At 44.3% G+C, this 25,890-nt stretch overlaps 1 protein-coding gene across 4 annotated transcripts in view; it reads left to right on the plus strand.

Annotated features, from left to right (window-relative positions):
- Window positions 1–731: 731 nt before the first annotated feature.
- Window positions 732–25,890, plus strand: part of LOC141105851 (ovostatin-like) — a 164,186-nt gene continuing 139,027 nt past the window's right edge. For all 4 annotated transcript variants that reach the window (XR_012235664.1, XM_073595994.1, XM_073595995.1 and 1 more), the window contains exon 1: window positions 732–887. Coding sequence is in view for 3 of the 4 variants with exons in the window: in XM_073595994.1 (XP_073452095.1) it covers window positions 823–887 (65 nt within the window). In the remaining variant the exon portion in view is untranslated. The remainder of the gene's footprint in view (window positions 888–25,890) is intronic.

Genomic DNA, 25,890 nt, shown 5'->3' on the forward strand with positions numbered 1-25,890 from the left:
ATCCCTGTGTGTGTTGTCTGTACCCATGTGGGAAAGTGATTCTAATGGAAGTGGTTTCCTAATTATCAATCAGCTATGCACCTGCAGGACACTAATGAGGAAAGCTGCAGGGTCTGCATTCCTTTAGACGTATTTCTATTGGGAGTATCTCACCAAAAATTAAATTTTTGTTGAAGGGGATGAAATCTGACTTGCATCTTAGTGCAGACTTCTGGGAAAATAAGAGAGCCAATCATACAAGCAGGAAATTATGTTTCTGGGGGGAGTTCTGTACACATTCTGTTTACAGAACACCTCCAGGTAGCCATATTGCATTGCATTTTCAGAAAATTACAGAGCTGCAGATTGAAAAGGAAAGGTCATTTTTAATAAAACTCAATTACAATATGACAATATGTGTCGCAATTGTATACGCTATATTATTTTTTCTTTATTTTTTTATTTCAAAATTTTTGGTCTTTGTTCGTTTATATAATAAAAATATAAATAGCAAAAAATGCTCTGGTCATGAAGGGGGTAAAACCTTCCGGAGGTCAAGTGGCCAAACACATTTTCATATATTTTTGTACAGATCCGGTCCCCAAATCCAAATGACCTGCTTTCCTAATGATATGTAAAGCAGGTGTGGTAAATGTAGCAATTACTGACACCACAAGTTCACAGAAGGAAAATACATCAGGGATATTTGCATGTCTTCATCTTGGTGTGTCCTGGCTGAGCAGAATGAGGAAGGAGGAAGTCCATGCCCCTATTCTCAGGTGTATATAGACAGGTTAAGGATGAGGAGCTGAGACAGGTGTGAGAAGTTGTGCACCTGGTAACATGGAGCTGATAAGTCTGCTGGCCCTGTGCCTTCTGTGTGTCATCCCTGCAGGCAATGCAGAGCCGTAAGTAACGTCTTATGGCAACTTTTATACTACTTTTGTTTGTAGTTCCTGTGTACCTGTTGGCTCTTTCACACCTATGCATGTGTATTTATGTAAATGTGGTGTATGTCTATTTAACCACTTCAGCCCCGGAAGGATTTACCCCCTTCCTGACCAGAGCACTTTTTACAATTTGGCACTGCGTCGCTTTAACTGCTAATTGCGCGGTCATGCAATGCTGTAACCAAACGAAATTTGCGTCCTTTTCTTCCCACAAATAGAGCTTTCTTTTGATGGTATTTGATCACCTCTGCTGTTTTTATTTTTTGCGCTATAAACGGAAAAAGACCGAAAATTTTGAAAAAAAATGATATTTTCTACTTTTTGTTATAAAAAAAATCCAATAAACTCAATTTTAGTCATACATTTAGGCCAAAATGTATTCGGCCACATGTCTTTGGTAAAAAAAATGTCAATAAGCGTATATTTATTGGTTTGCGCAAAAGTTATAGCGTCTACAAACTAGGGTACATTTTCTGGAATTTACACAGCTTTTAGTTTATGACTGCCTAAGTCATTTCATGAGGTGCTAAAATGGCAGGGCAGTACAAAACCCCCCCAAATGACCCCATTTTGGAAAGTAGACACCCCAAGGAAATTGCTGAGAGGCATGTTGAACTCATTGAATATTTATTTTTTTTGTCCCAAGTGATTGAATAATGACAAAAAAATAAAAAATAAATAAAAAAAAAAATTACAAAAAGTTGTCACTAAATGATATATTGCTCACACAAGCCATGGGCATATGTGGAATTGCACCCCAAAATACATTTAGCTGCTTCTCTTGAGTATGGGGATACCACATGTGTGGGACTTTTTGGGAGCCTAGCCGCGTACGGGGCCCCGAAAACCAAGCACCGCCTTCAGGATTTCTAAGGGCATAAATTTTTGATTTCACTCCTCACTACCTACCACAGTTTTGAAGGCCATAAAATGCCAAGATGGCACAACCCCCCCCCCAAATGACCCCATTTTGGAAAGTAGACACCCCAAGCTATTTGCTGAGAGGCATGTTGAGTCCATGGAATATTTTATATTTTGACACAAGTTGCGGGAAAGTGACAATTTTTTTTTTTTTTGCACAAAGTTGTCACTAAATGATATATTGCTCACACAGGCCATTAGCATATGTGGAATTACACCCCAAAATACATTCTGCTGCTTCTCCTGAGTATGGGGATACCACATGAGTGGCACTTTTTGGGAGCCTAGCTTCATACGGGGCCCCGAAATCCAATCACCGCCTTCAGGATTTCTAAGGGCGTTAATTTTTGATTTCACTCCTCACTACCCATCACAGTTTCGAAGGCCATAAAATGCCAAGATAGCACAAAACCCCCCATTTTGGAAAGTAGACACCCCAAGCTATTTGCTGAGAGGCATGGCGAGTATTTTGCAGCTCTCATTTGTTTTTTAAAATGAAGAAAGACAAGAAAAACATATTTTTTTTTTTCTTTTTTCAATTTTCAAAAGTTTGTGACAAAAAGTGAGGTCTGCAAAATACTCACTATACCTCTCAGCAAATAGCTTTGGGTGTCTATTTTCCAAAATGGGGTCATTTGGGGGGGGTTTATGCCATCTGGGCATTCCATGGCCTCCGAAACTGTGATAGGCAGTGAAGAGTGAAATCAAAAATTTACGCCCTTAGAAAGCCTGAAGGCGGTGCTTGGTTTTCGGGGTCCCGTACGCGGCTAGGCTCCCAAAAAGTCTCACACATGGGGTATCCCCGTATTCAGGAGAAGCAACAGAATGTATTTTGGGGTGTAATTTCACATATTCCCATGGCATGTTTGAGCAATATATCATTTAGTGACAACTTTGTGCAAAAAAAAAAAAAAAAAAAAAAAAAATTTGTCTTTTTCCCGCAACTTGTGTCACAATATAAAATATTCCATGGACTCGACATGCCTCTCAGCAAATAGCTTGGGGTGTCTACTTTCCAAAATGGGGTCATTTGGGGGGGTTTTGAACTGTCCTGGCATTTTATGCACAACATTTAGAAGCTTATGTCACACATCACCCACTCTTCTAACCACTTGAAGACAAAGCCCTTTCTGACACTTTTTGTTTACATGAAAAAATTATTTTTTTTTGCAAGAAAATTACTTTGAACCCCCAAACATTATATATATTTTTTAAAGCAAATGCCCTACAGATTAAAATAGTGGGTGTTTCATTTTTTTTTTTTCACACAGTATTTGCGCAACGATTTTTCAAACGCATTTTTTGGGGAAAAAACACACTTTTTAACATTTTTATGCACTAAAACACACTATATTGCCCAAATGTTTGATGAAATAAAAAAGATGATCTTAGGCCGAGTACATGGATACCAAACATGACATGCTTTAAAATTGCGCACAAACGTGCAGTGGCGACAAACTAAATACATTTTTAAAAGTCTTTAAAAGCCTTTACAGGTTACCACTTTAGATTTACAGAGGAGGTCTACTGCTAAAATTACTGCCCTCGATCTGACCTTTGCGGTGATACCTCACATGCATGGTGCAATTGCTGTTTACATTTGACGCCAGACCGACGCTTGCGTTCGCCTTTGTGCGAGAGCAGGGGGGGACAGGGGTGCTTTTTTTTTTTTTTTTTTTTTTTTTTTTTCTTATTATTTTTTTTTGCTTTTTTATCTTATTTTTAAACTGTTCCTTTCATTTTTTTTTTTTTTTTTTTTTTTTAATCATTTTTATTGTTATCTCAGGGAATGTAAATATCCCCTATGATAGCAATAGGTAGTGACAGGTACTCTTTTTTTTGAAAAAATTGGGGTCTATTAGACCCTAGATCTCTCCTCTGCCCTCAAAGCATCTGACCACACCAAGATCGGTGTGATAAAATGCTTTCCCAATTTCCCAATGGCGCTGTTTACATCCGGCGAAATCTAAGTCATGAAATGCTCGTAGCTTCCGGTTTCTTAGGCCATAGAGATGTTTGGAGCCATTCTGGTCTCTGATCAGCTCTATGGTCAGCTGGCTGAATCACCGGCTGCATTCTCAGGTTCCCTGTTGGGACAGGAGAGCCAGAGAAAAACATGGAAGACGGTGGGGGGGGGGGGGGGGCATTCCCTCCCACTGCTTGTAAAAGCAGTCTAGAGGCTAATTAGCCGCTAGGATTGCTTTTACATGAAAGCCGACCGCTGGCTGAAAAGAATGATACTAAGATGATACCTAAACCTGCAGGCATCATTCTGGTATAACCACTCAAAGTCCAGCAACATACCAGTACATTGCTGGTCCTTGTTGGGCATACATTGTAAACTTTTTTTTCATGCAGCCTGTGGGCTGAACGAAAAAAAGATCTTGATCGGTGGGTATGCCCACCATTAGAATACCTCCCTTCATCCACCCACTTCTAATGATGGGCATACATGCACCGTTTTATATATGCCGAAGCATGGGGGCATCCTCCCGCAAAAGGCAGGAGCAAATCGCTCCTCCACCCACTGCTGCCCCCACGCTTCGGCATATATGCTGAAGTATGTAACTGTGGTGGTGAAATCACCTCCGACAGCGCTGGAGTCACGGCTTTATGTATCGTGGGAGCAAACGCTGTTGCTGTCAAGATAAATAAATCCGCGCTGCAACTGAATGGCGTACCTGCTAAGCAAATGATGGTTAACAAAAAACAAAGTAACATTACAGTATAACAGTAATACTTACCATACCTGCAAAGCAAATACAAAAAAAAAAAAAAACATAGTAAAAAATAAAACATTTAACGCAACCTGTGCCTACCTAAAATATATATATGCCGAAGCATGGGGGCATCCTCCCACAAAAGGCAGGAGCAAATCGCTCCTCCACCCACTGCTGCCCCCACGCTTCGGCATATATGCTGAAGTATGTAACTGTGGTGGTGAAATCACCTCCGACAGCGCTGGAGTCACGGCTTTATGTATCGTGGGAGCAAACGCTGTTGCTGTCAAGATAAATAAATCCGCGCTGCAGCTGAATGGCGTACCTGAAAACAAAAAAATGGTTAAAACACATTAAACTATAAAAAAATTACATACCTGAAAAGCAAACATGATAAAACATAACAATAAAACATTGCAGTATAGAATACAGTAAAAAAGAGAAAAACAATAGAGAGAAAATAGAGAGAGAGAGAACAATAAAAACGACAACTATTTTTGGTTTTTTTATTTTATTTTATTTTTTTTTTTTTTTACTTTTTTTTTTTTATAACTGTAACTTTTAAAACTGTAACGGTTCCAGGTTTGGGTCTCTCAAAATGCGATGGCATCTTGGGAGACCCTGTGAAAGTGTGTCCTAGTCTGCAGTGCTGTACCCTACGCTAAAACTCAACTAGTGTATGGTAGCGTTCAAAACATTCACCAATGCAAAGACCAGGATTGCCAGGACAGGAGGGACAATAATACCCGGTGTCACGCCTAAATCCGCGCTTGCTGCAGACACGACATTTTCTTTGGGGGGCTCGTTGGGTAGGGGTACTCGGGATGGCATAAGGAAAATGCCTCTCATGCAGCCGGCCTACTGCATTTGGTTGGGGAAGGTGAGGTGGAGCACCGTCTGGAAACAGAAGGGCTCTGACGATCTCTTCCTGGAATTTTAAGGAAGGATCCAGTCCGTCCTGAAGCTCTGTATAGCACATGAGCGTTCAGCAAAGCCAATTGAAATAAGTATACAGACACTTTTTTGTACCAGCGTCTGGCCTTACGGGCAATTAGGTACGGCGCCAACAACTGGTCGTTGAGGTCCACCCCTCCCATATTTTGGTTATATTCATGGACACAGAGGGGTTTCTCCACAACACCAGTCGCCGTAGTAATTTGGGTCGTCGTGTCTGCATGAAGGGAGGTAAGAACGAAAACATTCTTATTGTCCCTCCACTTTATAGCGAGCAAGTTATTACACTGCAAGCAGGCTCTCTCCCCCAGCCTAAGACGGGAATCTACAAGCCGCTGAGGAAAGCCCCGGCGATTAGGTCGCACGGTGCCACATGCTCCAATTTGATGATCAAAAAGGTGACTAAAAAGTGGCACGCTCGTGTAATAATTGTCCACGTACAAGTGGTACCCCTTTCCGAATAAGGGTGACACCAAGTCCCACACTATCTTGCCAGCGCTTCCTATGTAGTCAGGGCAGTTGATCGGCTCTACGTGACTATCTTTGCCCTCGTAAACCATAAATCTACATGTATAGCCTGTGGCCCTGTCACAGAGCTTATACATCTTGACCCCGTATCTGGCACGCTTGCTGGGAAGGTACTGTTTGAATGACAAGCGGCCAGAAAATTTAATCAGGGACTCATCAACGCAGACAACTTGATGGGGAGTAAACAAGTCTGCAAAACGTTGGTTGAAGTGGTTTACGAGGGGCCGAATTTTGTAGAGCCTATCGTATCCAGGGTCTCCACGAGGACGACAGAGTTCATTGTCGTTGAAGTGCATGAACCGCAAAATCTGCTCGTATCGTGCCCTGGTCATGGAGGCAGAGAACACAATATGACCGCAACTCACTCTTTTTGGTTATGCCCATGTTGAGGGAAAGGCCCAGAAAGACCTTAAATTCGGAGACCATAATTGGTCTCCAATCTCTGGCAAGGGAGGACTGGGGAATAGTGGCGATGTGTTGACCAGCGTACAAATTGCTTTGGTCCACAATAGATCTATAGAGATCTTCGGTGAAAAACAGTGAATAAAAATCCAGTGGCGTAAAATCAACTGTTTCCACCTGAATTCCGGGTTGGCCAGTGAATGGGGGCAATACGGGTGCTGCAGAAGTGGTGGGTACCCAATTCGGATTGGCCAATGCAGCAGGAAGGGCACTATGGGCACGACGGGCCTGTCTTTGTCTTCTTGGTGGCAGCGGGACCCTACTAGTGCTTGCCACCTCACCAGCTTGAACTGCACTTATGGGACTCGCCACGTCACCACGTGATACTGTAGTGCTGGATGTACGACCAGGGTGTACTAGGCCGCTGGTGCTTGCCAGTTCACCAGAAGGAGTAGCGGCATTAGTACTGCTCTGCTCCATACGAGGGACCTGCGGTTCTTGCACTTCAAGGACAGAAGAAGAAGATTGGGGTCTGGTACGCCTGACCTTAGCAGGGACCACAACTCCGTCGTCAGAGCTATCTGTCATGGAGCCGCTGTCCTCTACAGGATCGTATTCTGAGCCTGAACTTGACAGATGAGTGACTTCCTCTTCACTATCTGTCATACTCAGAAACGTGTAGGCCTCTTCACTAGTGTACCTTCGATTTGCCATTTTGGCCTCTAAATTTAGGGGTACACTAGTGAGACTCACAGGCAAAAAAGCTCCTGACTGTCAGCGACTGATTCAAAACGCTACCAAAAAACTGTTAGCGATCGCAGGGATCAGGCCTGACTCTGCGAACGCTGCAGTTATGTGTGCTTAGTGTTTTGTGACAGTTATCGATCGATACTGCACTTGGGTGGGCTGGGCTGGGCTGGGCCGAGGAGCAAAACGCAGGTGCTAGCAGGTATCTGGGCTGATCCCGCTAACACTGCGTTTTTTTGGGGGACCCTAAACTGCTGGGGAGTATAGATCTGATCGGATCAGATATCGATCCGCTCAGATACTATAGCACTAAGGGAGGTGTATGCTGCGTGCGTGGGTGTTAGCGGTACTGGCGCTAACCTGACGCTGCCTGGGGCGACGCAGACCTTATCTGACCCTAAAAACTTAACTTATATCACCGCCGGGCAATTAGGGGGTTAAACCTTTATAAGGTAATAAACGGCGGGTGCCCTAAAACTATAATAAACTATAATAAACTACAAAAAACAAACCAACTAACCAGCGTCACCCGTAACAATTATATGGTGATCACTGGTGAAAGGGTTAACTAGGGGGCAATCAAGGGGTTAAAACCTTTAGAAGGTAGTATATGGGGGTCCCTGTCGCTATAAAACACTGACAGCGAACCTATATACTTACCTCCCTAACTAGCGTCACCTGTGTCACTAATACAGCGATCAGAAAAACGATCGCTTAGTGACACTGGCGACGGGGGGTGATCATGGGGTTAAACCTTTATTAGGGGGGGTTAGGGGGGTACCCTGGACCTAAGGGGGCTAACCTAACTGCCCTAACACTTATAACTGACACCAATGCAATAATCAGAAAAAAAAAAAAACCTGCTATTGGTGTCAGTATGTGTGGGGGTACAGGGGGGTGATCGGGGGGTGACAGGGGGGTGACAAGTGTGCCTGCGTGTTCTACTGTATGTGTAGTGTTGGTGCACTTACTTGGATGTCTTCTCTCCTCGGCGCCGGACGAAAAGACCGGCTCGAGGAGAGATGACATCACTTCCTCCGCTTCTGTTTACATTCACAGAAGCCGAGGAAGCACATCATTGGCCAGGAGCGATCGCGAGGGGGGAGCCACGAATGAGTGGCCTCCCCCTCACCTTCGATCGACCCTGACCTCGATCCGACCGCCGCTGGCACCGGGGGGGGTCCGATCGGACCCCCCACCCGCGGGCAGGCAAGGAGGTACCTGTAAGTCCTTTTGCCTGCCCGTGCCATTCTGCCGACGTATATAGTCGTGCGGCGGTCGGCAAGTGGTTAAAAAAAAAAAAAAAACTATTATATTTTGTAATAATATTATTTTAAATAAAATGCCATAATAAAAAAATAAATAATAAAATTCTAATATTATTATTATTATTATTATTCAGGATTTATATACAGTTTACGCAGCGCTTTACAATATAAAGTGTATATAATAGTGATGTTGTGCTGTTTAACCACTTCAGCCCCAGAGGTAATTGCGCCGTCATGCAAAGCTGTACCCAAACGAAATTTGCATCCTTTTTTTTTCCCCACAAATAGAGCTTTCTTTTGATGGTATTTAATTGCTTCTGCGTTTTTTATTTTTTGCGATATAAACGGAAAAAGACCGAAAATTTTGAAAAAAAAAAAAAAAATGATATTCTACTTTTTGTTATAAAAAAATTAATAAACTCAATTTTAGTCATACATTTAGGCCAAAATGTATTCAGCCACATGTCTTTGGTAAAAAAGAATGTCAATAAGCGTATATTTATTGGTTTGGGAAAAAGTTATAGCATCTACAAACTAGGGTACATTTTCTGGAATTTACTCAGCTTTTAGTTTATGACTACCTATCTAATTTCTTGAGGTGCTAAAATGGCAGGGCAGTACTACCCCCACCCCAAATGACCTCGATTTGAAAAGTAGACACCCCAAGGAAATTGCTGAGAGGCATGAATTATATATTGCTCACACATGCCATGGTTATATGTGGAATTACACCCCAAAATACATTCTGCTGCTTCTCCTGAGTATGGGGATACCACGTGTGTGAGACTTTTTTTTTTTTGGCAGTCTAGCCGCGTACAGGACCCTGAAAACCAATCGCCGCATTCAGGATTTCTAAGAGTGTAAATTTTTTATTTCACTTCTCACTACCTATCAGTTTTGAAGGCCATAAAATGCCAAGATGGCTCAAAACCCCCCACCAAATGACCCCATTTTGGAAAGTAGACACCCCAAGCTATTTGCTGAGTGGCATGTTGAGTATTTTGCAGATCTCGCTTTTTGTCACAAAGTTTTGAAAATTGAAAAAAAAAAAAAACAACATTTTTCTTTTCTTTCTTAATTTTCAAAAATAAATGAGATCCGCAAAATACTCACCATGCCCCTTAACAAATACCTTGGGGTGTCTACTTTCCAAAATTGGGTCATTTGGGGGGGCGGTTGTGCTATCTGGACATTTAAAGGCCTCCATAACTGATGGGTAGTGAGGAGTAAAATCACAATTTTGCACCTTTATAGTTGCAACCACTGCGGTCACAACTATGGTGGAGTGACCGCAGTGGTTGCAACTATAAGCGCATTACCCCTGCGGGGGTGAGTGGATTCGGTGAGTAGGGACCCTGGAGGGGGGAGCGCAAAGTCACCAGAAGCTTTTCTGAAAACACCTAAGTCACCATTTGTGTGTTACTCATTTTGAGAGAAGATTTAACTACATTATATGGACTATTATTTGTACACTCACCTATGAACACTTTTCATATATCTACCATGTCAGTGGAATCACGGTAGTGGAGTAGGCTTGCCAGTGGTCACTTCACTCACAGCAGATAATTATGTTAAGAATGCTTTTTTGCTTTTGAGTTTATTTTTGATTGGTATATCACTACCAGGCACTTTCTATGTACCCGGAGCTTACTTGGTCACTACATTTACTTGTGTTGTGGTATTAGTCTGCACATATATTATGGTTTAGTTTACTATTTAGTCATTATTTTTGAGTTTTTTGTATGTTACACTTTTTAGGTGTACATCACTGACTGGCCACCTATACGCAATCTAGGGAGCGCCAACCACCCCTTTCCACTTTTTTATATTTATAGACCCCCTCGGGGAGCTATATTAGGGGAGGCTGCACACCTAGTGGGTATCCTAAGCGCAGTCACCCACCATTCATTTCTATCAATCAGGCTACACTGATGGCAATGGCGAGGCTGCTGCATTGATGGCAATGGTGAGGCTGCATTGTTGGCAATGGTGAGGCTGCAGATAGGCACTGACCCTTATTTTGCTTCAAAGTTCCATATTTAAAATTTGTTTTTGTTTTTTTTTCCCCTGAAACTTCCCTCTTAAAATGAATGTGCGTGTTTTACGCCGATAAATACTGTATATATTTTTTTTAAAGCAAAGGCCCTACAGATTAAAATGGTTGGTGTTGCAATTTTTTTTTTTTCACACACTATTTGTGCATTTTTTTTTTTTTTTTTTTTTTTTTTTTTTTCCAAATGCAATTTTTTTTTGGCAAAAACACACTTTATTTTAATACACTAAAACACACTATATTGCCCAAATGTTTGATGCAATAAAAAAGATGATCTTATGCCGAGTACATGGATACCAAACACGACATGTAGGGATGAGCTTCGAGTTCAACCCATGTTCGATAAATTACGAACGTTGTGGGCCGTTCGCGCCAAATGAATTACGAACGTTGTGGGCCGTTCGCGCCAAATTCGAGTGGCGTGCCATAATTCACTGCGACATTGCAGTGCATTGCTGGCTGATGATTGGCCAAGCATGCACTATGACCCACATGCTTGGCCAATCACAGCGCCATCTGTACAGAGAGCCGTAATTGGCTAAAGCCAGGGTCGCTTTGGCCAATTATGGCTCAGGGGGTTTAGTACACGCCCCACACTACATAAGGCCGCCTGCGTGGTGGCCTTGTGTAGTGTGGTGCAGTGGAGAGAGAGAGAGAGAGAGAGACAGAGAGACAGTGTCATTTGATTTAAGTTAGATAGAGTAGGCAGGCGAGTCAGTTAGCTGCACTTACAGTGGTGTGTGTGTGTGTGTGTGTGTGTGTGTAATAAAATATATATATATATATATATATATATATATATATATATATATATATATATATATATATATATATATATATATATATATGTAAAAACACCTGCCTGCCACCTGAAAAACACCCCCACAGCATGATGGTGCCACCACCATGCTTCACTGTTGGGACTGTATTGGACAGGTGATGAGCAGTGCCTGGTTTTCTCCACACATACCGCTTAGAATTAAGGCCAAAAAGTTCTATCCTGGTCTCATCAGACCAAAGAATCTTATTTCTCACCATCTTGGAGTCTTTCAGGTGTTTTTTATTTTTAGCAAACTCCATGCGGGCTTTCATGTGTCTTGCACTGAGGAGAGGCTTCCATCGGGCCACTCTGCCATAAGGCTCCGACTAGTGGAGGTCTGCCGTGATGGTTGACTTTCTACAACTTTCTCCCATCTCCCGACTGGAGCTCAGCCATAGTGATCTTTGGGTCCTTCTTTACCTCTCTCACCAAGGCTCTTCTCCCCCGATGGCTCAGTTTGGCCGGACGGCCAGCTCTAGGAAGGGTTCTGGTCGTCCCAAACGTCTTACATTTAAGAATTATGGATGCCACTGTGCTCTTAGGAACCTTAAGTGCAGCAGACATTTTTTTGTAACCTGGGACAGATCTGTGCCTTGCCACAATTCTGTCTTTGAGCTCTTCAGGCAGTTCCTTTGACCTCATGATTCTCATTTGCTCTGACATGCACTGTGAGCTGTAAGGTCTTATATAGACAGGTGTGTGGCTTTCCTAATCAAGTCCAATCAGTATAATCAAACACAGATGGACTCAAATGAAGGTGTAGAACCATCGCAAGGATGATCAGAAGAAATAGACAGCACCTGAGTTAAATCTGAGTGTCACAGCTAAGCCTCGGTTCACACTGGGACGACTTGTCAGGCGACCTAGGTCGCCTGACAAGTAGCGTCCCGTTCAGTACAATGGAACCGTTCTAAGGGGAGCGACGCAAGTCGCTCCGACTTAGAAAAAGGTTCCTGTACGACTTCGGGGGCGACTTGCATAGACTTCTATACAGAAGTCGTTTTGCAAGTCGCCCGGGCAGTCGTGTGCAGATTTAATAAATCTGCAAAAAATGTCAACAATTCTGTGTTTTTCTGTCAATATGGGGTGCTGTGTGCTCATTAATGAGGAAAAAATTAACTTAAATGACTTTAGCAAATGGCTGCAATATAACAAAGAGTGAAAAATTTAAGGGGGTCTGAATACTTTTTTCTCCCGCGCTCTCTCTCTTCCTACAGGCAGGTGTATTTACAGTTAGTGTACTGTGTCCTCTGCACAGTGTGCAACTAAAGCTACCTGAAGACAATTGCTGGTGTTCTCATACTAATAATACTACAAGCAGGCAGTTGATAATGCTAGCTGCAGTATCAGTGTGTATATATATATATATATATATATATATATATATATATATATACACACATCTCAGCTTTGTGCAGCTACATCTCACTGCAGGCCATTAGTATGTCTGGAAGACCAACAAGGAGAGGCAGACAGTCACAAGCCAATAAAATAGGGCAAGCAGGCTCTGTGTCTAGAGGCAACAGTGCTGGTCCTGGAGACGGTGCATCCTCATCAGCATGTGGCTGTGGGACACACTTGTCCTTTTTTTCGGCAGCTGGCCGTGTTGAGCTGCAACATGCGGAAGCCTTGGTAGAGTGGATGACCAAGCAGGCTCAGGGTACTTTGTCTGGCAAAGCAGCTGCCAACGCGGCCTTTTCCCTCGGCTCAATGGCATCAGTCACTCCTTCCCTAGCCCCACCATGTCCTCCTGAGGAGTCCCCTGAACTGTTTGACCACAGTGTTGGGTAAATGCTCCAGGAGGATGCCCAGCGTTTTGAAGGCTCCGATGATGGTACACAGCTAGAGGAAGGCAGTAACGTGAGCCCAGAGAGAGGGGGTGCCCAAGAAGGACAGCAATCTGGCAGTCATGTTCCCCCAGCTGCAGCATACTGCCAGGTTTGCTCCAGTGATGAGGAGAGAGGGGATGATGAGGTCACTGACTCCACGTGGGTGCCTGATAGGAGAGAGGAGGAGGCACATCTCCAACGAGGCAGGATGCCCTCCAGGGGCCAGCTTAATGGCAGCACACTGACTGCATCACACCGCAGAGCTCCGTATGTGCAGAGCGCTGCTGTCTCTGCGCGTTATTCCAAAAGTTCTTTGGTGTGGGCCTTTTTTGAGACGAGTGCATCAGATCCTAACACTGCTATTTGCAACAAATGTCTCAAGCGTATCTTGCGTGGCCAAAACATCACCCGCTTGGGCACCACATGCTTGACCAGACATATGTCGTCCTGCCATGCAGTTCCTTGGCAAGCGCACCTAAAAGACTCACACCAAAGAACAAAGCGGACCTCTCCTTGCTCCTCATCAGCTGGGATCTCCAACCCCACTATACCTTCAGTCCTCTCTGAAACCTGCACTGAGAGGAATGAAGGTGCAGAATTAGGTGTGTCACAGCCAAGTACTTGCAGGCAATCTGCTATCGGTACACCAACGTCAGATTGTACCAGGCAAATTTCCCTGCCCCAGCTGCTTCACTGCCGAAAGAAGTCCGCTTCCAGCCATCCACATCCCCAGCGGTTGAATGCTAGCGTGGCTAAATTGCTAGCACTTCAACTGCTGCCTTTTCAGTTGGTAGACTCTGCCCCCTTCCGCGAGTTTGTGGAATGTGCGGTTCCTCAGTGTCAGGTTCCCAAACGCCACTTTTTCTCACGGAAGGCAATTCCGGCTCTCTACTGGCATGTGGAAGGCAATGCCTTGGCCTCGCTGGACAGGGCAGTCAGTGGTAAGGTGCATATTACCACTGACTCATGGTCCAGCAGGCATGGACAGGGACGTTACCTATCTTTCACCACGCACTGGGTGACTCTTCTGGCAGCTGGGAAGGATGCAGGACAGGGTGCAGTAGTGTTGTTCCGCCACCACGCCTCCAAAATTCTACTGATGATTCTGCCACACCTCTCTCCTCCACCCCCTCCTCTTCTTCTTCCTGTGCAGATTTTGTCCTTGGAACCAGCGGTGCTCCCTAGGCGTTCAAGGGGCTACACAAGCACGCAGGCAAAAAGATGCCATGCAGTGCTTGAGCTGGTGTGCTTGGGGGACAGGAGCCACACTGGGGCAGAAATTCTGTCAGCTCTGCAGGGGCAGGTTCAGAGGTGGTTGACACCACGCCAGCTTAAGCCAGGTATGGTGGTTTGCGACAATGGCACCAACCTCCTCTCCACCCTCCGACAGGGACAACTGACCCATGTGCCCTGTTTGGCTCACATCCTTAACTTGGTGGTGCAGCGGTTCTTGGGCAGGTTATTCTGTGACATGCCCACCAGGTGGAACTCAACGTTGGACATGCTGCAGTGGCTGCACGCGCAGCAGAGGGCCATCAATTCGTACCTATGCGACCATGGAACCAGGACAGGGTCATGGGACCTTGTTTTTTTTTTTTCCCCACACCAGTGGGCTATAATCAGGGATGAATGCACTGTCCTGTCACCATTTGAGGAGGCCACGAGGATGGTGAGCAGTGACAGTGCATGCATCAGTGACACAGTCCCTCTTGTCCACCTGTTGGAGCACACGCTGCGTGGAATAATGGACAGGGCACTTGAGGCAGAACAGAGGGAGGAAGAGGAGGACTTCCTTACTTCTCAAGGCCCCCTTTATCCAGACAGTGTTCCTGCGTGCCCACCGATCACTCAGCAATAGGATGAGGAGGAGTAGGAGGAGGAAGATTGTGTCGGCATGGAGGTGGAGCCTGGCACTCAGCATCAGCAGCAGTCTTCAAGGGATCATTTACAGTCCGAAGAAACCCATGGACTTGTACGTGGCTGGGAGGAGGTGGCTGCGGATCATGTCGTCCTTGGTGACCCAGAGGACTCTGGACCAAATGCCTCAGCAAACCTACACTGCATGGCCTCCCTGATCATGCAAAGCCTGCGGAATGATCCTCGTATTCGTGGTATCAAGGAGAGAGATGATTACTGGCTGGCAACCCTCCTTGATCCACATTACAAGGGTAAGGTTGCAGACCTTATCTTGCCGCCGCAGAGGATGAAACATCTTCGGGAGGCCTTGCAGAAAGGTTTGTGCAACGCGTTTCCAGAGCCTGGGAGGTTACAATTTCCTGGTCCCACCAGCCTGCAGACAACCAAATTGACCTGTATAACAGAACGCGTTAAAACCAGGGGTTTAGTCCGCACACATTTGCAAACGCATGCGTGAGCCACAGAGCCACGTCACGGCACCCTTGTATCTGTGGTCCTAACACTAAACTATGAGATTCCCCACAGTGGAGGCACATGCATTTTAATAGATAAATGAGAGCAGGTGGACTGAAGGGGAGCCTACCCCTCCTTAAAGGTACAGGAGCACACCAAACACCCAGCAATAGCACAATGGCTGCAAAGGTGTTGATGCGCTGCTGGACCAATACAAAGCTGGCTATCGCAGTAAGCGGCATTGGAAGGCTAAAACGGGTACCAACAAAGTCTGGGGAATGCCCAGGAAAAAACCAAAGCCTACTTACCACCAGCTTGCAGACAACCAAATTGACCTGTCTAACAGTACACGTTAAAAACAGGGGTTTAGTCCACACGCATTTGCAAACGCATGCGAGAGCCACATCCCCACAGTGGAGGCACATGCATTTTAATTATAAGGTTTGTGCAAAGTGTTTCCAGAGCCTGGGAGGTTACAATTTCCTGGTCCTCCTGGACAACGTGTTGCTGAGGCTTCGGTCAGTCACAGAAGGAGCGGTGGAGAAGGTGGCCGTTTGACCGATGCGTTCAGACAATTTTTTTTTTTTTAGTCCGCAGCCCCAAGGTCTGATCAGTTCCAGCAACCATCGCCAGCATCTGATTCACATGGTGCAGAAATACCTAGGGGCAAGATCTGACTTGGACACCTTTCCCACCGAAAATCCTCTAGGTTACTAGGTCTTGAGGATGGATCACTGGCCAGAGCTTGCACAGTATGCAATTGAGCTACTGGCCTGTCCTGCATCCAGCGTTCTTTCGGAATGCATATTCAGTGCTGCTGGAGGCTTTGTAACCGATCGGTCGATCGGCTGACCTTCATAAAAATGAATCGGTCTTGGATCACCTGCTACCAAGCACCTGATGCTGATGTAACTGATTGATATTTTTCTTTTTTTTTTTTTTTTTTTTTTTTTTTTTAAATGTGAGATCTCTTCAAGACTGCATATGCTGATGCTGAGTGACTATCCTGTTATGCTTCGTCACAATCTTCTTCCTCCTCAATTTTCATGCTGATCGCTTGTAAGAACATTTTTGGTTCTGGGCACCTCCACCAGTGGCCAAGGTCCAATTTTTCTGCCCTGTTTAAAAGGGGCGTATAATTACAATTTTTTGCTGCAATACTTTCTCTTGTGCTCCAACTAGAGTATCTGTGAGGGGTTGCAGTGTTGTGGCAGCAGTGGCTAAGGGCCACTTTTTCTGCCCCTGTTCAACAGGGACGTGTAATTGCAATTCTTGATCTAATATTTCACAGCAGGGCCCATTCCTGCACCCACCAAGAGTAACTGTGAGGACTTGCAGTGTTGTGGCACCAGCACCACCACCACCAAAGGCCCAATTTTTACCACTGTTCAACAATGGCATGTAATTACAATTCTTGATATAAAATTTCACAGCAGGGCCCGTTCCTGCGCCCACCAAGAGTGACTGTGAGGGCTAAGGCCCTCACCAACACCTAAGGCCCCAATTTCTGCAGAGTATATAGGGCAGGCCCCTACTTTCAAACATCCAACTTACAAACGACACCTACTTGCAAATGGAAGGAGACAACAGGAAGTGAGATGAAATCTACCCCTAGGAAGGTAAATTCTCTCCTGTAAGAGTTAATATGGGAAAAACGTGTCTCCTCTTCACTGATGCTTTATCACCAATCCTTGTTTTACTAAAACCCCCAAATTTTCTAAAATAGTAGTATTTTGCTAATAAAAACATATCTTTTTACAAAAACCCTTTTTTTGATTGTTGCTTGAAAACCCCACGGGGACTCTCTGCAACTTTTTTGGTAATATTTACTTTGGGGTGTGCAGCCACATCAGCCCCTGTTGAAGTGTCAGGTGATGCATAAGAAGATTGCCAAGACCCTGAAACTGAGCTGCAGCACGGTGGCCAAGATCATACATTGGTTTAACAGGACAGGTTCCACTCAGAACAGACCTTACCATGGTCGACCAAATAAGTTGAGTGCACAGCATCATGCTCAGTGTCCTATCCAGAGGTTGTCTTTGGTAAATAGACATATGAGTGCTGTCCGCATCGCTGCAGAGGTTGAAGGAGTGGGGGGTCAGCCTGTCAGTGCTCAGTCCATACGCCGCACACTGCATCAACTTGGTCTGCATTGCTGTCATCCCAAAAGGAAGCCTCTTCTAAAAGATGATGCACAAAGCCCGCAAACAGTTTGCTGAAGACAAGCAGACTAAGGACATGGATTACTGGAACCATGTCCTGTGGTCTGATGAGACCAAGATAAACTTATTCGGTTCAGATGGTGTCAAGCGTGTGTCACGGCAAACAGGTGAGGAGTACAAAGACAAGTGTGTCTTGCCTACAGTCAAACATGGTGGTGGGAGTGTCCTAGTCTGGGTCTGCATGAGTGCTGCCGCCACTGGGGAGCTACAGTTCTTTGAGGGAGTCATGAATGCCACATTGTACTATGACATACTGAAGCAGAGCATGATCCCCTCCCTTCGGAGGCTGGGCTGCAGGGCAGTATTCCAACATAACGACCCCAAACACACCTTCAAGACAACCACTGCCTTGCTAAAGAAGCTGAGGGTAAAGGTGATGGACTGGCCAAGCATGTCCCAGACCTAAACCCTATTGAGCATCTGTGGGGCATCCTCAAAGGAAGGTGGAGGAGTGCATGGTCTCTAAAATCCACCAGCTCAGTGATGTCGTCATGGAGGAGTGGACGAGGACTCCAGTGGCAACCTGTGAAGCTCTGGTGAACTCCATGCCCAAGAGGGTTAAAGCAGTGCTGGAAAATAATGGTGGCCACACAAAATATTGACACTTTGGACCCAATTTGGACATTTTCACTTAGGGGTGTACTCACTTTTGTTTCCAGCGGTTTAAACATTATTGGCTGTGTGAGTTATTTTGAGGGGACAGGAAATTTACATTGTTATACAAGCTGTACACTCACTACTTTACATTGTAGCAAAGTGTCATTTCTTCAGTGTTGTCACATGAAAAGATATAATAAAATATTTACAAAAAATGTGAGGGGTGTACTCACTTTTGTGAGATACTGTATATCACTGTACACCCCTCCTCTGACAGGATAGCCGCTGATTGGATCACAGCTGATCACGTGGTAAAGAGCCTCCATCAGAGTGACATACCACACCACTTCCTGGCCATCATTTTGCTATAGGCCGGGTGGGAAGTGGTTAAACTGAAGTGTAATCAATGTGTCACAAAATAATGAACGTGCTGAAAATGGAAAGACAATAATAAAGGTGTGCACAAGGTGGCAGTGTAACCCAAATGTGCAAATAAACTCTTCAAATAACAAATTCCTAACAATTAAACAGGTAACAGATTATTTGTAGAACAAACCAGGTATTGTATAAAACAAATGTGGGCGATTAGTCAATCAATGCTCCTCAAGCTGATCAACATGCCTTGAACAGTGAACTGAAGGTGTGAAACAAAGTCTCTGAAGCAACCTTCTTGAGATTAAGGTAGGGTTGCCACCTGTCCAGGATTGACCCGGACAGTCTGGGTTTCAGATTGCCTAAAACCCGGACACATTATTCAGAATGGACTGCAGTTCCCCAAGTAACTGAGTACCACAACCACCAAGTACATAGGTGTGCGCATGGGCCCCACTCCCATACATGGACAGGAGAGGAGAGATGGCTCAATCTGCTCCTCCTCCCACCCTTACCCCTCTGTCTGCCCACCAACACTCCAATCCCCTGGGTTCTGTGCCTCAGTAAAGGGATTGGCGGGCTAGAAATTTGAAGTTCAGCATACAATGTGGATGTAAGGTGTTGATGCCTGAGCCTCCATCCTTGGGTGAGTGAGCTCACCATCCAATGTCTGTGAGTACACTAACCTAAGGGGGACTCAGATGTAAGGGGTTCCCTGTGGACTCTGTTGTAAGGGGGGCTTTGAGAACCTTGATTAAAAGGGGAATGCTGGGAACTCTAAAGTAAGGGGGAGCTTTGGTGAGAAGAAACACCCTTACATCAGAGTTCTCCTTTACACCACATTTGCCCTTAAAAAAAAAAATTGCCGTGTTCAGGTTTGGCTTGAAAATAAGGTGGCAACCCTAGATTAAGGTGAGCAACTGGAGAGTGGTGCTATAGTCTTACCGTGCAAACCGATGACCATAAATGGGTGTCTCTTCATTCCTCCCAACTTATTGAGATGGGAATGAGGCACACTTATTAGGCATGGGACACACCCCCTGTCACTTAACGGAGAATTATCCCCAAAAAATATTAGTTAAATGCTTTTTTTATTTTTTACCACTACTATTCCTTTTAAACTGGCTTTTGAAATTTAAAAATGTAACAATTTTTAGAACGTGGATGAAAGGCTAAGCACTGGGAAACATTTTTTGAAAGATAAAAAAGTGCATTTTATATACAACTTTATAGATTAGACCAAAATGAGGGACAGAGGGACTTTGTTCCAAATCAGGGACAGTTGGGAGCCATGCTCTCACCTAGAGGGGGATGTAGAGGGAAGAAGGGGAATGTCCATATAGTGTAGTATATAATAAAATATTTATCCATAAAAACAAACACTGAAATACTCACATTAAGCAACATGAACACAATACATCATCCGCAAGTGACAAGCTCATTCCCACGTCACTTCCAGTGTGCCTGTCAGCCAATCCCGACATGTATTTTCACGTGTCCATGCACACATAGGCTGTTATCAGCAGTTTTTGGCAGGGGGCATTTTCTGTCTGGAAAACTACTGTGGGGGGAATCGAGCAATTTTCTTTCCTTCTACCTGTGGTGGAAGGCAGGTACGTGCTGTGAGGTCAGTGGCTGGTGAGGCACTGGCTAGTATCAGAGCCAGATACACACAGGTTACATACACCACGAACGTTGGAGTGAGAGCAATAATTCTAGCACTAGATCTCCCCTGTAACTCTAAACATGTAAATGTTTACAGCGTCGCCTATGGAGATTTTTAAGTACTGAAGTCTGGCGCCATTCCACAAGTGTGCGCAATTTTAAAGCGTGAAAGGGTAGGTATCTATTTACTCGGCGTAACATCATCTTTCACATTATACAAAAAAATCGGGTTAACTTTAGTGTTTTTATTTTTTTTTTTATTCGTGAAATAGTTTCTTTCCAAAATAACGCGTTTGAAAAATTGTTGCACAAATACTGTGTGACATAAAAAGTCGCAACGGCCACCATTTTATTCTCTAGGGTGCTTGAGAGAAAAATGGTATGTATGTGTGTTCGGGGGTTCTGAGTAATTTTCTAGCAAAAAATATGATTTTTACATGTAGGAGAGAAGTGTCAGAATTGGCCTGGGTGGCAAGGGGTTAATTACCATAAGTAATATACAAATAATTATATAGTGGCTTAACGAACAAATTACTGAAGTTTGAAGTTATAACTAGTAATTTCACAGTAGATAGATAAAAAAATAAATTATTTGTTTAATAAATCCTATAGCATATAAATATACGATTTAGCTTGATTTAAAATGGTACCTTTTCGACAGCAGCAGATTCTCATTTTCCCTCTTAACTGTGTGAGAAAAACATGGGATTGTGGGTAAACCTTATACATTTTTCTTTCTAGTTAATAGGGCTGGGCTGGAAGAGAGCATTTGTCTTTTAGACACATGCCCCCTTCTATGACACTGCAGTGAGAGGCGTGCCTCCACTGCAGCATTTTATCTTTCAATAAATTTATTGAGTTTTAAAAGAAAAGTAATGTAAACGAAAGATATATCAGCCCGCAAGGCTCAAGAGTGAAATTGTACAATTATATAAACAGAATATAATAAGTTGAAGGACATTGCAACCAGATCTTAAGTTGACTACAAGTTTGAAAATGTGGAATATCTATAGGTAAAAATAAAGTGCCTCTAGGTGGAAAATTTGCGCTCCCCCTATGGCCCCGTGCACAGAATAGTCTGGTGGTGCACAGAAGCCAGAAAGGATGACAAACCAGGTCCCTCATGCATGAAAGGACATCACCACACCACCCCTGTTAGTCTGTGGATGCGAAGATACCCCCACAGCAACACAGAGGCCAGGGCCATGCTCCACCCCAACACATCCCCCAGTCTACTCCCCCTGTAGGAGTAGACTGCCAAAAAGGGAGAAAGCGATGGAGGGAAAGGAGATACCGAGGTAGCCCTGAGAGTGTGAATGGAAGGAAAATAGAAAACCGGGAAGGAGCGAGGTGCCAAGAAAGTCCTATTAGGAGGATGTGATACCGGGACAAAGGGGTATATTGATATACGTTGCCCAGGGTTCCCATATTGCCTCAGATGTATGTGTTTTATCTTGAAGCTTAGCCACTATTTGTTCCTGAGTCATAATCCAGGAGATTTTCCTCTTTGTTGCCAGAAATGAGATTGAGGGTTTCTTCCATTCTCCCAGGAGCATGAAAAAGACCAAGGCTTGCGTATGTTTGAAGACCTTGTCGACCTGACTCAAGAGAGCTACTGTGGGGTCTTGAGGGATTGCTGCCCCCATAACTTTCCTCAGGAAGTGGAAGACTGTTCCAGTATGTTCTAATGCGAGGACAGGACCACCACGTGTGGAACCTACTAGGTTACACCCTCTAAAACATGAGGGGAGGTTTCTGGATAAATCATTGCCAGTCTAGAGGGAACATGGTACCACCTAGCAGGGCAGCCATCAGAAATTTTTGGGCCCCTTGCACAGCTTTAGACCTGGGCCACCAACATTCCCCAACCCCATGAATAAGCCCCTGTGACGAAACATGTCGGGGCGTGGCTACACGGCAATCCTACACAAGTGCTAAAGGAAGGAGTGAAGGGTGACAGAGCGGAGGGTCAGTGGAGGGACGAGTGCTGCGGACGGGTGAGATGAATGCTAGCATCCATACTCCCTGGGTCCGCCATGGCCGTCTGTTGTGCTTTCTATTTACCATTGCATGCTTTGCCGTGAGAGTTCCTATATTCTGTGAAGTTACTTGCCTACTATTTTATCCTAAATGTGAGCGTATTGGAGTCATTTTAATGTGCGATTAAATCTTTTAAACGGTAATAAACTATTGGAGCTTTTTTATTTTACATGTTACATCACCAACGTAAGGAAAGTGTCCGGTTTATTGAGCAGTGGATGTTTATGATCGCATGCTGACCCCCATGAGAGTGGGTTAATGCTCTGTTAGGCCAAACACGAGAGTGGGAGGCCTGAATAGCTGGTGAGTTTGAACTTCAGAAGGGAGTGGAATCACGTCACGGAGGTGTGGTGGATGTTTTGAAACACAGCTGACTAGTTTGGAGACACTTTCACTTCTTGGATTTTTTTTTTTTAGTTTTTTCACGATCCACTTGGACTGTCATTGTTTCTTGTATTTTTTACAATTTTCACATTTTTGTATATATACATCTTTTTGGATTTTTTATTACCTATTTCACATTCAATATATTCTCTTGCTGATATTAATATAACAGTAATATTGTTATTATCTAACACTACTGACGCGGGGTGTTATGTTTTGCATTGTTTTAATTATCTGATATATTGAATTTTATTTTTATTTTTATTGATGTTATTTATCTTTTGGGTAATAGGGAAGGTGACCTTCCCTATGTATTGTTAGCTCATCCCAGTTACAGTGCTTTTTTATCCAGTACACTTCTGTACCCACTGTAGTAGATTGGTGTGTATAGAAGTGCCTGGAGTATCACCACCATTTGGGGGTTAGCGCCACTATTCATCCCTACAACCTTTTGGTGAATTCAGTTTTTATATATTCCCCAGGGCTTGCCTATGGGCCATCCTACCGAATCCGCACACCGGCCACCTCACCTGTACGCAATCAGCCCTCCCCCTCAATCCTATATATATATGTCAGGCCACCCCCCTCACACACACCTGTATATATGGCAGCCCCCCCTCACACACACACACACACACACACACACACACACACACACACACACACACACACACACACACACACACACCTGTATATATGTCAGCCACACACACACGCACACCTGTATAAATGGCAGCCCCCTCACACACCTGTATATATGTCAGCCACGCCACCCCCCACACACACACCTGTATATATGTCAGCCACAGACACGCGCGCACACACACCTGTGTATATATGGCAGCCCCACATACACAAGCCTCTGGCCCCTCCCTGTATACAAACAGCCCCCTCCCTTTCCTTCACAGCCCCTACTCGTAACTTCCTACCTGGTCCCAGCTTGTTTTTACAAAGCTGACATGTTGCTAAGAAGCATATTTTAGTACAGGCAGATCACTGTCACACGAGGGGTGCACATGCACATAGTAGCCAGAGGTGACAGTAAAGAGCTCGATGTCTAAAATCAATGACACGAAAACTGCAGAAACTGAGATTGTTTCTATACTGCACAGCACGGATCCCCTTCACCCATCCTGCCTTCTTCTGGCCCCTTACAGTTGTAACGGCTGTACCCCCCTGATGGCAGCCCTGCCACCTAGTAAGGAGTTTAACATCAGCGTCAATTGGGGAGATGTTCATGATACCTTTTGTATGAGCATTGGAACGCTTGAAACCACTCATTTTGGTCCCACAAAATCTCCATGCAAGCTCCCAGGCTCGGACATAGGAAGGTTTGTCGTCTCTAAATTTACTTCTTCTCTCTAGCACACTACTAGAGGGTGCTACAATAGAATCCAAATGGTTGCTATGCACGGTGTTGATGATCTCCCCTTAATGCTATTACTGTGTTGGGCCTTGTCCGCTTCTAAATGAGCTACAGGCCTACAAAGGACACTACAAATAAGTAATTGAAGGCTGTGGCACTGTACATACCTCGCTATTGCACTTACGTGGTCTAGAGGGGAGGTCAAAATATAGGTGGGCTTTGCAACAATATGATCCCTATGAGTTTTGAAGGGAACCAATCTAAACAGATGTGGGAGCTGTCGCCAACTTTCTTTCTAAATATGCAAGTTCTTGGTCTGTCATTTGTTCTAACTGACACCACTAATTGGTGGTCTGCAACAATTATGTCATCATTAAAATTGTGACTCTGGCAGCAAGAACAAAGATGACAACCTTGGAGATGTTATCCAAAAATGTCAACTGTGTGTCCTTGCCAGGTGTTGTGGTGTGTGTGTGTGTGTGTGTGTGTGTGTGTGTGTGTGTGTGTGGTTTTTTTTTTTTTTTTTTTTTTTTTTTTTCTCTGACCAGGCTCAGAAAAAACTCAGCAAATGGCTTTCACTGTCTGCTAATGGTTCCTTCTGATCCTTGGTTTCCAGCACAGCAGCGTGAATGCAACGATAAATCCAAAAAATGTAAAATGTCCCTCCAATTCAGTGCTTTCCAACAATAAAAGTCTTAAATATCTTGTATGATTGCTTTTTTTTTTTTTTTTTTTTTTTTCCCTGTGCACTTCTATGGTTTGGGTGTACTCCCACCTGAGTTCCTTGACCCTACAATATTGTATGATCAAATAAAGCTTTGGTTAAAAATCCAACTTGTGTTTGATCAAATCTTTACTTCACGATTCACTCAATCTTCTCCACTCAGGGTACGTCAGAGTACATGTGTAGAACCCTGGTGTTTAGACAGGGTTGCTAACCAATTTAGTTTGCCAGGTAGTAATTGTCCTGGCTGATAGAAGATCCACTGATTCCTCCTTAAATTCTGGAATTGCTGCATCTTTTCTCTTCTGTCACTAGGTGGCAACTGTGGCTGGTGACATTAGATTGACAGGGGCTTAGCAAGGTCAGATCATGAATGAATGAATGGGGTGTTTCTTTTAGTCCCTTGGCCTGCTGGGAGAGAGTATTTGGGTGGAGTCAGGTAATCAGAGTCTGTGCCACCTGGACGGCTGTCTGGGTGGACGTGTTGTCACCCCGGGTTGCTAGCCTGCCTGAAGCCTATCCAGGAGCAGGAAAAGCATCGTAGGGTTGGGACTGCAGGATTGGAGTCAAACCGAGTTGAGAAGGTTCAGCCGGATAGGGAACCAGTTGTGGTCAGAGGTATAGATGAGCCGAACACCCCCTGGGTTTGGTTCGCAGCAGAACATGCGAACAGGCAAAAAAATTTGTTTGAACACCGTTAAAGGCTTGTGTGCAAGTTATTGCCATAAAAAGTGTTTGGGGATCTGGGTCCTGCCCCATGGGACATGTATCAATGCAATAAAGTTTTAAAAAACGTCAGTTTTTCCGGGAGCAGTGATTTTAATAATGCTTAAAGTGAAACAATAAAAATTAAATATTCCTTTAAATATCATGCCTGGGGGGTGTCCTTAGTATGCTTGTAAAGTAGCGCATTTTTCCTGTGTTTAGAACAATACCACAGTAAAATGACATTTCTAAAGGAAAAAATATCATATAAAAC

The sequence above is a fragment of the Aquarana catesbeiana genome, linkage group LG08, assembly GCF_042186555.1.
Source record: "Aquarana catesbeiana isolate 2022-GZ linkage group LG08, ASM4218655v1, whole genome shotgun sequence".
In the NCBI taxonomy this organism is placed as follows: domain Eukaryota; kingdom Metazoa; phylum Chordata; class Amphibia; order Anura; family Ranidae; genus Aquarana; species Aquarana catesbeiana.